The sequence below is a fragment of the Protopterus annectens genome, chromosome 10.part0, assembly GCF_019279795.1.
Source record: "Protopterus annectens isolate FY-2018-M chromosome 10.part0, PAN1.0, whole genome shotgun sequence".
Lineage (NCBI taxonomy): Eukaryota > Metazoa > Chordata > Ceratodontiformes > Protopteridae > Protopterus > Protopterus annectens.
Window position 1 is genome coordinate 884112210 of NC_056744.1, and position 14055 is coordinate 884126264.

At 43.9% G+C, this 14055-nt stretch overlaps 1 protein-coding gene across 1 annotated transcript in view; it reads left to right on the top strand.

Moving 5' to 3' along the window:
* Window positions 1–14055, top strand: part of CCDC18 (coiled-coil domain containing 18) — a 2776331-nt gene that overhangs the window by 1888200 nt on the left and 874076 nt on the right. The window contains exon 15 of the mRNA XM_044086821.1: window positions 13048–13147. Coding sequence (XP_043942756.1) covers window positions 13048–13147 — 100 coding nt within the window. The remainder of the gene's footprint in view (window positions 1–13047; window positions 13148–14055) is intronic.

Consider the following 14055-nt stretch of genomic DNA (forward strand, 5'->3'; position numbering starts at 1 on the left):
TTTGAAGAGATATTTTAGAGCTATGGTGTTAAGGCTGGTATACATAACACAAGCAGAAAGCTACAATTCAAAGTGGAAAAGAGTAATGACGAAGTGGGAGGGTGGTATTTCAAGAAATAAGGAAAGAATGGGATTTTGGATGAGGATCCTTAAGGAGAATAACAGTGGTCATGCACAATATTATATTCATAAACTAGCACAAAGTATGCTAAGAGCTAAGCCAACACGGGAATGGAGAAAATATATTCTGCCATATGCGATGACTGTAATTAGTGGGTACAGAGAATAGATAAGAGAAGCCTAGAATTTACTGGAGGAGGCTGGCAAAGGAACCAAGGTGTTGGGAGCAAATTAGAGAAGGAAAGGTAATAGAATGGGAAGAAGCCAGGAAGAGTGTTGGATTGCAGGCTAGTGATTGCCTTCCTGTTAGGGCTTGATGTCAGACCTCAGACAAAGAGAAATTAAATACTTGCACTGATTGAGTATTAAGTTTTTCATTGAATTTAGAACAGTAACTGCTATTAAAAAAAGACTAATTAGTAATGCATATAAAATATTGAACAGTAACTGTAAGAATCAATCAGAATAGGTCAGGAAAGATTGGGAAGAAAGAGATTAGATATGCAGTTTGCAAAGATAGAGTAAGTGGCCATATGTATTGCTCCCAAATATGCAACAAAGTTTGGAAGATTTAGAATTTTTGGATGTGTTTGCATAGATATTTTTATACCCCAAGTAGACTCCAAAGAATTTTTCCTCAGGTAGATGGGAAATGTAGGTGGTATGACTGGGAAGAAAGAGGTAACTGAGAACACATGTTTTTGGGACTGTAATGAGTTTGTTGACTTTAAAAATCCCCTACTGTGTTAGGAATACTGGGTGAGGAAGTATGTGCAACTAAAGAAATATTTTTTGAGCTGGGATACAGGATCTAAATTGCCTAGACACAGTAGGGCCTTAAGTTTAATTCTGGTGGCTGCTAAAAAAGCAATTACTAGAATATGGAAATCAGAGTCTAAACCAGCTATACCTGAAGTTGTGAATATTGTAACAGAGGTAAAAGAACACTAAGTGGGATCTTTTGAAAAGGATAGGAATAAAATAATAGAAATAAATGGAAATTGTGGGAACAATACACAAATAAAACTATTTTGGAGGATGAATGAGGTTTCAGATAAGGCAGGAATTGAATAACTGATGTAATATTGCTTATATTATGCATCACATAAATTGTTATATATCCTATAATGTTTGTAATTTTGAACTTGTTAATATGTTTTGATTCCTTTTATATAAATGTAAGTTTGCCTATGTCACAAGTGATAATTCAATAAAGGTGTTTAAAAAAATATATAATATAGTGTGCCTTTTCCCTCACCTTTTTATGCAGCTGGTCTAGGGCTTCCCTCCTTTCTTTCCTCCTGTTATTGTCTTTAACTTCTCAAGTGCTTTTGCAGAATGTCCGAAATGACAAGAGCAGCTGTTGCGTTTGATGTGAGGGGGAGAGAATTTCTTAATAGCTAGGTGTGTTCAACTTCTTTTTATGGTCCTAACACTTGTGGCATTAGTTCTTTTGCTACGGATAATGCAACTGTTGAAGATCTGTTGTTATGGTAAGTATACAGTTTTCATGTTTCCAAGAACATGTTCGTTTTAGCGGGTGCACAGTCTATTAACTCTTTTTACTTTTCTTGTCTGTAGTTTTCAAAACAGTACATCTGATGTTGTAAATCTTTGTTTATTCATTACCATTGGGACCTTGGTTCCATCCTCAGAACCGATATGGCCGTTCCAAGCTCATGCCAGCCAAAAACTCTCAGCTAATACCTACCCATAATGTCCCTCTCCTAGTTACCCCAGATCTTGTTTGCTGTGTTCCTAGTCAGACTTGCTAGCCATCTCTCTCAAAACGAAGTAGAAAATTGTTAATTTTAAGACAGTTTCTCTTCAAAATTATTTAATTTTTAGTCAAGTTAGCCTTTTCTCACTGTTGCCTATAACCTAAGCCTATTTACTACCCTTTTCCTTGGTAATTTAATTTTTTTACCTTTATTGAAACTGTCCCTCTCTCCTGTCTTTGACAAGGCCTTTCCTTTTTAATAGTGGTATTTTTTTTAAAATAACATCATTGGTATTTTCTCCCTTAATTTTTCTATAGTATAGCCTTGTTGCCTTACTATGTCAGACAAAGCTAAGTTGGGATTTAAACAGTGTGACAAGTGTGGACATAAGATGCCTAACTCAGATACACATGTTCATAGTGTCTACTGTTTGGGCGTGGATCATATTAAAGCTGACTGTGACATTTGTGCTAGTTTTAGTAATTGTACACTAGCAGAACGTAAAAATAAACTTATCTTAAAAAGACACCTTTTTCAGAGGCTCTATCTGGGTTGGAGGTCTCACCCCCTCCAAAGACCAAAGAAGAACGGATATTCAAGACACATTTTTCAGAGGCTTTTTTTCAGAGGCTGTGTCTGGGTCGGAGTCTCACCCCCTCTAAAGACCAAAAAAAATAAGGACAAATGGAGTCACTCAGTTCTTGCATCTCCATCAGTTATGCAACTGAGTTGGTTCCGTGCTTCACCGGCGCCCTCAGCGCAGACCTCTTCTGCACCAGGCTCTGTCTTCTCCCTCGGTGCCGTCCATGATATTCACTCCAATTTCGGTTCCAACCTTGGCACCACTGACTTCAGTGCCATCCTTGGATACGACATCAGCTCCGATGACTGTACCTGCTTCTGCACCATCCCCAGCCATGGTGCTGACAGCTTCTTAAGCTCCATCGGCTCCAAGACTCGAATACCTGCCAAGGACAAGATACTTCCACTCCAGTGCATAATGTCTCTGTTCCGAGAGCAGTGTTTTCCCTGTCGGCACCGTCCACCCTTGCTGCATCGGCTCCAGTGAAACTGATGCTCTCCTGAAGCAGTGCTTGGACTATCCGTACCTTGGTACCTAGCCTGGTGCCTATTTTCTCGCTGGCGCCATCTATGTCCATGGCTCCAATGGCTTCCAGTTCTCTCAGAGCTCCTCACCTGGAGGTGGGCTCCTCACGGCGAGATGTGACCAGGGTTCCAAGATTGTCCCTCTCGGTTCCAGACTCCCATCCCTCCTCAGGTGGGCCTGCTGTACAGGTAGTGGACTCGCAGTCAGCTGCAATGACATCAGTATCAGAACATTTCTCTAGCATGCACCTCTCCCAACCCTCTATTTCGGGACCCCGGGCATGGGAGTCACAAGAACCCTCTTTGAAGGGAGCCCCTTCTCCGGAGTCGTCTTCAGAAGATCCCACTGGGAAGCCACCCCGAAAGAAACTGTGCAAGAGAAAGCAGCTTGATTCACCGGAGGGATCTATCACCAAAGACACTGATTGTGATGAGGGGGAAGAGTCCCCATGGTTTTCCCCAGATGACATCTCATTTGGAGACATTCTCGAAATCCTCAAGCAGTGGGGAGACTGGAAGTCCTATAACCCTTCTTCTGAGGAATCTGTGTTCCTGCAGGCCTTCCGTGCCCGGCCATCTACTTCCTGGGTGACTCCACCGGCAGATGACCTTGTGAAAATCATTGTGCAGTGTGCCTGGAAGGCCCCGGACAACGTAGAACCTGTCCCTCAGAGGCCAGACAGAAAATGTTATCTACACCTGAAGACCAGCCCCACTGTTCCTAGCAGTTGTCAGTTGGTTCAATGGTTGTGGCGGCGGCCACCAAGAGGGAACTGGCAGAAGATAGTTCCACCGGCCATCCTCCAAACAGAGAGCCCCGGACCATGGACAGACTAGGGAAATGGACCTATGCTTCAGCGACATTCACCATTTGGTCACTGTTCTATCTGGCACACTTTACTCGCCTCCAAAGAGAACTAATTTCCGAAATGTTTCCCTGTTTGGTGGGGTACTGCCTGATGAGTTGCGTGATAGTCACCTCGCAGGCAGCTACCCTTGAATCCATCTTGAACTCCTCAATGCATTTGATATCTCACTCCACCGAGGGGGCAGCTCGAGCTGCCGCATCAGGTGTTGTCATGAGACGTAATGCTTGGATGCGGTTGTGTGACTTCGCAGACCCTTTAAATCTTCCTTCATCAGTGCACCTGTTGACGAATCTGCACATTTTGGACCCAAAGTACGAGAGACACCTAGACATAGTGAGAAAGAGGAAAGACCTTGTCTGCTGTGGGCATACGCCTTTCCAACCCCCAGAGGTCCTACTCCAGGAACCAGAAGGGAGGAAAAATATGATTCAAGAAATTCCAAGGACCTTTTCGTGACACACATGGAGAACAATCCCCCCGGGGCAGAGGGGGCAACTCATATGGAAAGACGCCCCTTTCGTGGTACAGAGGGTCCGCGTAACCAGGGCACTAGAGATTCTTTCTCCCGCAGATCCTACCAGCGCTCCTGAACAGCAGCTCGATTGCTTTCCTCTGGAATAAGTCGGGGGTCATTTTTCTCTGTATCTACCAGCCTGGCATCTTATTACTACCGATGTTTGGGTGCAGAGATTAATATCCAGAGGCTACCAAATACCATTCGATTTAACTCCCATCCCTGATGTAACACCTAATCAGAGGGAATTAACAGCCTAAGAAATAGAAAAGCTGCTATGGAAAAGTCATCCAACCAGTACCTCCAGACCAGACAGGATCCAGGTTTTACTCGAGATTCTTTTTAGTGCCAGAAAAGACAGGGGACTGTAGACCAATTCTGGATCTCAGCCTATTGAACAAATTTATCAAGCTTCAAAATTTCCGGATTGTCACAAATACAGTCCATTCTTCCCTTCCTAGGGAGGGATAACTGGATGTGCTCTATAGACCTTCCAGGACATAAACTACTACATAAAGATGGATCACCACTCCCAGAGGTTTCTCCGCTCCCAGCTGGGAGCCAATCACTACCAGTTCAGGACACTGCCATTCGGTCTCTAGACAGCCCCTCGAGTGTTCAAATGTATGGCAGTTGTGGTAGCTCATCTTCGACTACAAGGATTTCAGGTGTTTCCCTATCTAGACAATTGGCTCCTTACCTCTCCGACCAGGAATCTTCTTTCATTCAAGGTCTCGCTTTCCGCTTGGGGATTACAATCAACAAGGACAAATCTCAATGTTTCCAATGAAGACACTGGAATTTATTGGAGCGGTCTTCGACACAACATCTTGTCAAGCTTCTCTCCGCCCCTCACAGGTTTTCAAACATAACACACCAAATCCAAGACCACCTTCTCAGACCTATGTACCAGCACGTCTTGTACTGCAACTCTTAGGCTCCATGGCGGCTGCCATTACATTGGTACCACTGGCGAGACTGCACATGAGAATCCAACAGTGGCACCATTCCGCACATTGGTCAGTGCTAATTTACCCACTCGACCATGTTACGTCTTTCAAACTGTTGCAAGGAAGAAATGTTGGGGTAGATGAACCCACAAACGAATCTTTGGTGTCGACCATTTTGTCTTCCCCAGCCCACGGCCACGGTGACCACAGATACTTCCCTGTTAGGGTGGGGGGGGCATTTCCAGGGAAAGACTGTCCAAGGCACCTGGTCCCCAATGGAGGCCAATTTGCACATAAATGTCCTGGAACTGAGGGCAGATGTTCTTCGTGTTTCACTGTTGCAGTCATTACATTTAGGTAATCTGCTGGCAGGTTGCCCTCAGTCGGCCTGATTAACAAAGTCTTGGGTCCTGCTTCAGATGCTGTCCCTTCTTCCATGACGTCAGGTTGTCAGGGGTATAAAACATGCAGCCAACGTCATTACATCAGTCTTTCTTGCCGTGCGGTGCCCGAAGCAGAAGCAGTTCACAAGTGCCGGTTGGCTGACTCCTGAAATTTTCGTTTTCGAGTTTCAGAACCGAAGTCTTCAACTAAAAGCTAAGTACCCCATTCGGGAAACTTTTTCTTGCTCCTTACCGATTTCAGTAAAAGTTAATAATTGCATTACTTGTGGAAAGCAAATACCTCATAAAGATTTTCATTCGTACTGTATTCCATGCCTAGGCCCTGACCACGACATACCTTGCTGTCTGTTTTGTGCTTTATTTAATCAGCGCACTATCCGTCGTTGGTACATTTTTGCCTCTAATTATTTCGCTTCTCGGTTTAATTGTCTAGAAATATCGTCGGTTAGCCTTCCAACTACTGGAATTTTGCAAAAACGCAAGGATAAAGACAGAGACAGGCTGCGGAGGTCCAAAACTGCCGACAACGCTTCTCCTAAGCCAGTCGCCAGTGCGCCGGTACTCAGTGAGGCACTTTCGCAGCTCCTGATACCCACTGCATCTGATTCGCTGGCCTCTACTGAGACCCATTCGGAGTCCGGTATGCCGCGAAATGCTTCACCTATGGAACCCGTGGATGTCTCTACCGTGGATGGGTCCAGAGCTGCTGTGCATGCACCGGCTTCTGAGGGTGTATTCAGGCCTACAGACTTGCATATTAAATTGACACCGCCTTCATTCCTAAGGCCTAAATCTTGATCCATGTCTAAAAAATGGTGCACAGTACACGTGTTTAGGCCCCTACGCCTAAAAAACAAATGATAAAAATGGCTGAAGATCTAATTTCTGTAATCAGGGGTAGTCAACCCCCCCTCTCTGAGGCCTAGGGCTGAACTTGATTATTATTCTTCTGATCAGGATTCATTTTCTTCTGACTCTTCTAATGACCTGGATTTGTCTATACCTACTTATGAGGATTCCGATGCAGAAGACTGCATTCCCTCTGCTTCCCCTCCTGAGGACTTTTCTTTTGGGGAAACTTTACATGCTTTGAGGGAGCATTTCCACTGGGAAAGCCAGGAATTTTCTGATTCAAAAAAGAGGCTTAGGGATTTCCTGCTTCTACCTCAGCACAGGCCTTTAGCTATACCTCCTGTACTAGACATTGTTGATGATGTGTTCTCGGAATCCAGTTTGACCCCTGATTCCCTGTCTCTGGCTCCTAGTAAACCTGACAGATACTACAGGGTTCCTGAGTCCCACAAGTTCCTTTTCAAAAACCCTGTTGCAGATCCAGAAAACTTTTCTCAGGGGCCCAAGGGCATTAAGGCTTCTACTGCTAAAAATCCTACCCCTTCGGATAGAGATTACCGGGCGGTGGATAGATGAGGTAAAAAGGTTTATACTTCTGCGACTTTGGCAATCAGAGCATTAAACTGCCAATTTCATATGTTAAAATATCAACAGCATATTATTGGATTGCTTAAACAGAAAATGATGATGATTCCTGACTGTGTGGAAAATAAAGATTTACAGGATTTAATGCATTCTGCTGAACAAGTTGAAAAACATACTTTGCAATGTGGTTTTGATTCTTTAGAGGCCTCCTGCAGGGCTGCTGTTACTGGGTCTGTGCTTAGAAGGCATGCTTGGCTTAAGGAGCAATCTTTGCCTGATCATGTTAAAGTTAAATTGCTGGATGCTCCTTTAAATCAGGACCACCTGTTTGGCAATAAGACTGAAGAAGTTCTAAAAAAGATGGAAGATAAAGCTAAATCTATGCAAACTGTTAAAGATTTCTTACAAGTGCAACCTCCAAGATTTAGTAGGCATTGGCCTACTAAGAATTGGTCCTTTCCAGCCCATTCCAGATCCTCTCAAGCCAAACCCAGACACAGCAAAACCCCCAGGTTTCATTCCCAGGGTACTCTCAGAGCTAAGCAGTGGGGGCCCCACTTCCAAATCTGGAAATACCAAGACACCCCCCTACAGTAAACAGTCTCAATGACTTCCTGTTAAAATTACCAAGCACTTATCTTTCAACCACCCCTTTGGGGGGAAAGATTGCTCTTCATGCAAAGAACTGGAAACTCATAACCCAGGCAAAATAGGTTTTAAATATAGTGTCCCAGGGATACAAATTTCATTTCCACACATTGCCAACACCAAACGGGTGTCTGGACCTACCCCTGAATCAGTGGACAGAGGCTCAAAAACAAGTACTTTCTCTCTTAACCATGGGGGCTATTTAACTGGTGCCAGAAGAGGAAAAGGGACAAGGTTTCCATTCAATACTTTTCCTGGTATCCAGAAAAGACAAATCATGGCATCCAATCCTGGACCTCACTACTCTAAACACCTTTCTAGAGATTCCAAAATTCAAGATGCTGACTCTTCATTTACTACCTATGCTAGGCAAAGACGCCTGGTTGGCAACTCCAGATTTAAAAGAAGCATACCTGCACATCCCAATCAGGGAATCTTGCAGAAGATACCTATGCTTCAAAGCAGGCTGCTTGCATTATCAGTTTCCTGCACTTTAATTTGGCTTGTCTACTGCACCCAGGGTATTCACAAAGTGTCTGGCTCCAGTTATTGCATTTTGCAGGCAAAGAAATATTCAAATATATCCATACTTGGACAATTGTCTAATTCAGGCAGAAAACCAGGCCATACTTTTAAATCATCTGGCGTTTGTAAAAAGGGTTCTTACTTGTCTAGGGTACACCATAAACGAAAAGAAATCACAACTGGTTCCCTGTCAACAGATTACATTCCTGGGTGCAAGCTTGAATACAACTTCCCAGATGGCTTTCCTCATGCCAGAGAAGCAAATTCATTTGGTAGCTTACTTCAAACAAATGGCCACAAAGACCCTGCTATCTGCAAGACAAATACTGCAAGCCTTGGGGTTCATGGCCTCCTGCATTCTTCTAATTTCATATGCAAGACTGCATATGAGGCAACTACAGTGGTACCTAAAAAGTCTATGGAGTCAACATTGTCACAGCCTGGAAACAATGATTCCTATCATACCTTGCCTACGCCTGGAGTTCCTATGGTGGGCAGAAGCCTGCCACCAACACAAGGGATTACCATTCACACTACCCCCTGCCACCCAAACCCTAACTACAGATGTATCAGACTATGCATGGGGGACTCACCTAGCAGGGAAGTGCATTCAGGGCAAATGTAACCCAAATCAAATGCACCTGCATATCAATCAAAAAGAAATGTTAGCTGTACAGAATGCTCTGACAGCCTTCAAGGACTACATTCTTCCAGGACAACTAATGGTAAAGATGGACAACACCACAGTTATGTGGTACCTAAACAAGCGGGTGGGGGGGGTACACATTCCTACCCCCTCTGCAGACTAGCCATGGCATTGTGGAACACAGCCCTGAGCTACCAAGTGCATCTACAAGTTCAATTCCTGCCAGGAAAATTGAATATACTGGCAGACGGATTAAGCAGACACCTCATGGACCCACACAAGTGGAAACTGGAGCCACAGATTTTCAACACGTTGACAAACAAATGGGGGAGCCCAGACATAGATCTATTTGCCTTCCTTCAGAACTACCAGTTGGACAAGTTTTGCACAAGGTCTCCCCACAAGCAAGCCTGTAAAGTGGATGCTGTGTCCTTCAGCTGAAAAAATCTATCAGTCTACACTTTTCCCCCTCTGCCACTGCTCTCCAAAGTTCTGCTAAAAGTCAAACAGAACAAACCAAGGATGATTTTGATTGCTCCAGACTGGCCGCGCCAACACTGGTACCCCCTCCTGTGTGACGCAAATATCTCCATGGCATCTGCCTCACACCCCTTCCCTGCTGTCTCAGCAGGAGAACCAAATTCTGCACCCTCGGTTTCCAACATTAAACCTTGCAGCCTGGCTAGTCGCTTAAATTCACCCTTATCATCCCTCAGCAAACCTGTGGTGGATGTCATCTTGGAGGCGAGGAGACCTAGTACTAGAAAATCTTATGCTGACAAATGGAAAAGATTCTGTGCCTGGAACCAATCTTTAGGGATGAGCACAGCAGCGCCCATTTTACCTCAGATTTTGCAATACTTAACTGAGATGCTTCACAAGGGCCTGTCTTTTTCCTCCATTAAAATCCATGCCTCAGCTATTTCAGCTCACTATAACATGGAACCACCCGTATCTCAGAGGGGCAAAAAACTTGAGACCACCCAGGAGAGCTCCAGCCCCTGCCTGGGACCTTAACTTTGTTTTGGAGAAACTCACTCTGCCTCCTTTCGAGCCAGCTGCTACTCCAGGCTTAAAATTTATTTCTTGGAAAACAGCCTCCCTTTTAGCAATCACTTCATCTGGAAGTATATATGAATTACTGACCCTTATGGCAGTGGGAGCCTTTCATCATCTTTCATGCGGACAGGGTACCCCTCAGGACCAACCCATCCTTCATGCCCAAGGTGGTTTCCAGAGTGGCGCTTAATCCATCCATTCATTTGCCAACCTTCTTTCCCAATCCACAGAACAAAGGGGAATGGATTCTGCATTCCTTGGATGTGCACTGACAACTAAGATTCTATTTGGACAGGACTAAATCTCAAAAAAAATCTGAACAATTACTGGTAGCATTTGCTGCAGGGGCAGAGGGGAAGGCTGTTTCAAAACAAACCATTTCTAAATGGATAAGCCATCGCATTCATTTCTGCTTTAAGCACCATGTAAAACCTATCCTCCAGGGGATCAGATCTCACTCCACCAGGGCTGCATCTGCTTCTGCAGCCTTTCTCAAAGGTGTCCCTACCAGGGATATCCTAGAAGCTGCTACCTGGAGTTCTGTGCATACTTTCACCAAGCATTATAATTTACCAATTTTCTCTAAATCCAGAGCTGGCTTTGCCACTGCTGTCTTGCAGGGCCTTATAGCTTGCCCTAATGCTGTATAAACTCCTCCTCCCAACCACAGCTTTGGGAATCTACCCAAATGTAATGACTGCAACAGTGAAACACGAAGAACATAGTACAGTTGTGTGCACTTACCATAAATGTAGATGTTCAAGTGTATTCACTGTTGCAGTCCTGGTTACCCTCCCTCCAGCCCCCTAGATTTTCTGACTATACCTCTACTTTCCTTTACTATGCTTAAAAGCCTTTTTGGAGTATTTGCTTTTGGTTGGAGGTATACTTTTGTGTTTTGTGTTTATTTTCTCCCCATTAGGGGGGCATCTGACATCTGGGGCAAGAAAAACTGATGTAATGACGTCGGCTGCATGTTTTATATCCCTGACGACCTGATGTCATGGAAGAAGGGACAGCATCTGACACAGGACCCAAAACTGTGTTAATCAGGCTGACTGAGGGCAACCTGCCAGCAGATTACCCAAATGTAATGATTGCAACAGTGAATACACTCAAACATCTACATTTATGGTAAGTGTACACAACTGTACTTTCTCCTAGCATTGCAAGCGTTCCATGCATCCCTACCCTCTGAGACCATTGCATTTCAGTCAGACAACATGTCAGTCGTCTGGTATATCAATAAGCAAGGCAGAACCAGGTCTTACCCCCTGTGTCAGGAAGTCATAAGGATTTGGCACTGGGCAATAGCTTCCAGCCATTTCCTTACAGCAAAACACATTCCCGGGAGTTCCAACCTTATTGCGGACATTCTGAGCAGGAACATCCTGATGTCTCACGAGTGGTCCCTCAACCCTGTAACATTGGATCTTCCAACTCTGGGGCAAGCCTTGCTGCAACCTGTTTGCTTTCCTCCCTAAACTACAAATGCAGAAGCTACTTTTCCCTGATTCCCCGTCAGGGGGAACCACCGAGGGATGCTGTAATGCACGATTGGCCACCGGGTCTTCCCTATGGCCTCATCTGATTCACAGTCCATGGATCCTGGATCATTCCCAAGACTTGTTATCTCATCCTCAGGGACTGATTCATCGAACCTGCACAGTCTCAAGCTCACAGTTTGGTTCCTTCACTTCTAATGATTGCCAGGCTGCCTGACATCCCATCTCCTGTTCGTGAAATTCTTCTGGCTTCACACAAACCTTGCACTAGGAAAGATTATTTTAGTAAATGGACTAGGTTTTCTATTTGGGTCAAAGATCAGAACTTAGACCCTTTCTCTATGGCTATTCAAAAGATCCTTCAATACCGGACTACTGTTTTGCATGCAGGAGCCTCCGCTTCGACGATCACTGTACATTTAGCAGCTATCGCCAATTTTCATAATGATCTTGATAATTCTTCGATTGTGTCACACCCACCTATGCAAGACCTTTTTGAAAGGAATATTACATTACCCTTAAAACCCTGGGACTTGACTTTGGTACTTCAGTCGCACACAGATTCTCCTTTTGAGCCTTTTGATTCATGTAATTTGCAGTTTTTTCATGGAAAACCTTACTTCTAGTAGCATTTAACCTCAGCGGGAAGAGTATCTGAACCGCAGGCTTTCATTGTCAGGAGTTCTTACTTGATCTTCCACATGGATAGGGTGTCCCTTCGTACTGACCCTTCTTTCTTGCCCAAGGTAATTTTTGGCTTTTCCATTAACCAATCTATTGACCTGCCGGTTTTCTTCCTTCAGCATTCTGACAGAGTGGAGCAAAACGAATATCCTTCCTTAGGGCCACCCAGGACTCAAGTAGCTGGGGACTCGGTCCTAATGGTAATGAATAAACAGTGATTTATAACATCAGATAAAGAAGTTCTGTCTTACCATAATGTTCCATCTGTGTTGTAGATCTTTGTTCATTCATTACTTCCCGCCCGCCTTCCCCCTGCCTGGACTCCTGGTGAACTTTAGGAACTCCTGGTTCGGGTATTTGCTCAGACAGAGCCTCCTACTATTTTTTTCTATTCCTACATCTATTATCTAAGGGTGGGCAAATTCGATCTGAAGTAACTAGGAGAGGGGCATTGTGGGTAGGTCTTAGCTGAGAGTTTTTGGCTGGCACGAGCTTGGAAACGGCCATATCGGTTCCGAGGATGGAACCAAGGTCCCAATGGTAATGAATGACAAAGATCTACAATAGAGATGGAACGTTATGGTAAGACATAACTTCTTTTTTTTGGCTTTCCTGTTAAAGTCCTTCTTTAGCTGTATCAGAAGACATTTGGAGGTGGATGAGGCCCAGTACAGGATTATATTTCTGGTTGATGCACATTGTCTGTAGACTGAAAACTTTACTGTAGTTGTAATACCTGGTTTCATTTCAAAGGTATTATCTTAATAGTTAAGCTATGTCTTTATTATAAGCTAGACCCATATGTCTATTAAGTTCATTTAATGATTTATAAGTGTAACCATTTTATTTAATCTGCAGACATTGTAGAGCTGAACTTGAAAGTAGAGATCAAGAACTTCTTGAAATGGACAGTATCTTAAAGGAAAGAAACTGGGAACTTAAACAGAGAGCTGTTCAGGTCAGTTTTCTAAACTGCATTATTGTTAAGCAATGTTTGTTGGCTTATGACCCATGTAATGTGTTCAAATGAAATATATCTGGACAAGAAAAGTTCATATCAAGACCTTATATTAAATGCACATGTTTGTGTGAAATGTAGATTCTGTCTAGACCAGCTCAGTTTGATGCTGTGCAGGCCTCCTCGAGGGTGGCTGCCACTGGTTCTGTTCTTTCGTAGGCATGCCTGGTTGAGAGATCAGAATTTAGCTGAACATGTTAAAACAGGATTTTGGATGATTTTATTCTCGCCTGTTCCTAGTACGAAGAGAGGAACACGTGGGAGCCATTTTTGATTTATCTATATTCAACACTTATCTGGACTTTCCCAAGTTCAAAAAATGTTGACGTTAGCAGCTTTTTTTTCCTCTGCTGCAAGATCACTGGTGGATGGTAACTTTAGATCTCAAGGAAGCTTACCTTCATGTGCCTGTTGCAGGAAGTATACCGGACAAACAAAAGAATCTTTCAGTTACTTCCATCAAACTATCTTCAGTTCGGCTGACTGCAAGGACACAGTCCTTCAAGCCTTAGGTTCATGGCATCTCTCTTATGGTGCTTCCCAATGCCAAACTGTATATATGAGGAAGCTGCAATGGTATCTCAAAATGGACACAGCACTGCCAGGATTTGACACTGATCATTCAAATAATACCTTAATTCAAAAGGATTTTTTGTGGTGGCTGTGGCTCAGGACCTAAACAAGGATCTCGTGACCCCTGGAGAGCCCGGCCAGAGTCAATCAGATGCCGACAGATGCCCTTTCTTGTATTTCTTGGAGCTGGAAAAAATGGAGACAAGGCAGTGCAGAAGTACAGCATCAGACTATATCATCATATCATCAACATGAAAGAGTCAGTTTCAGTTGCA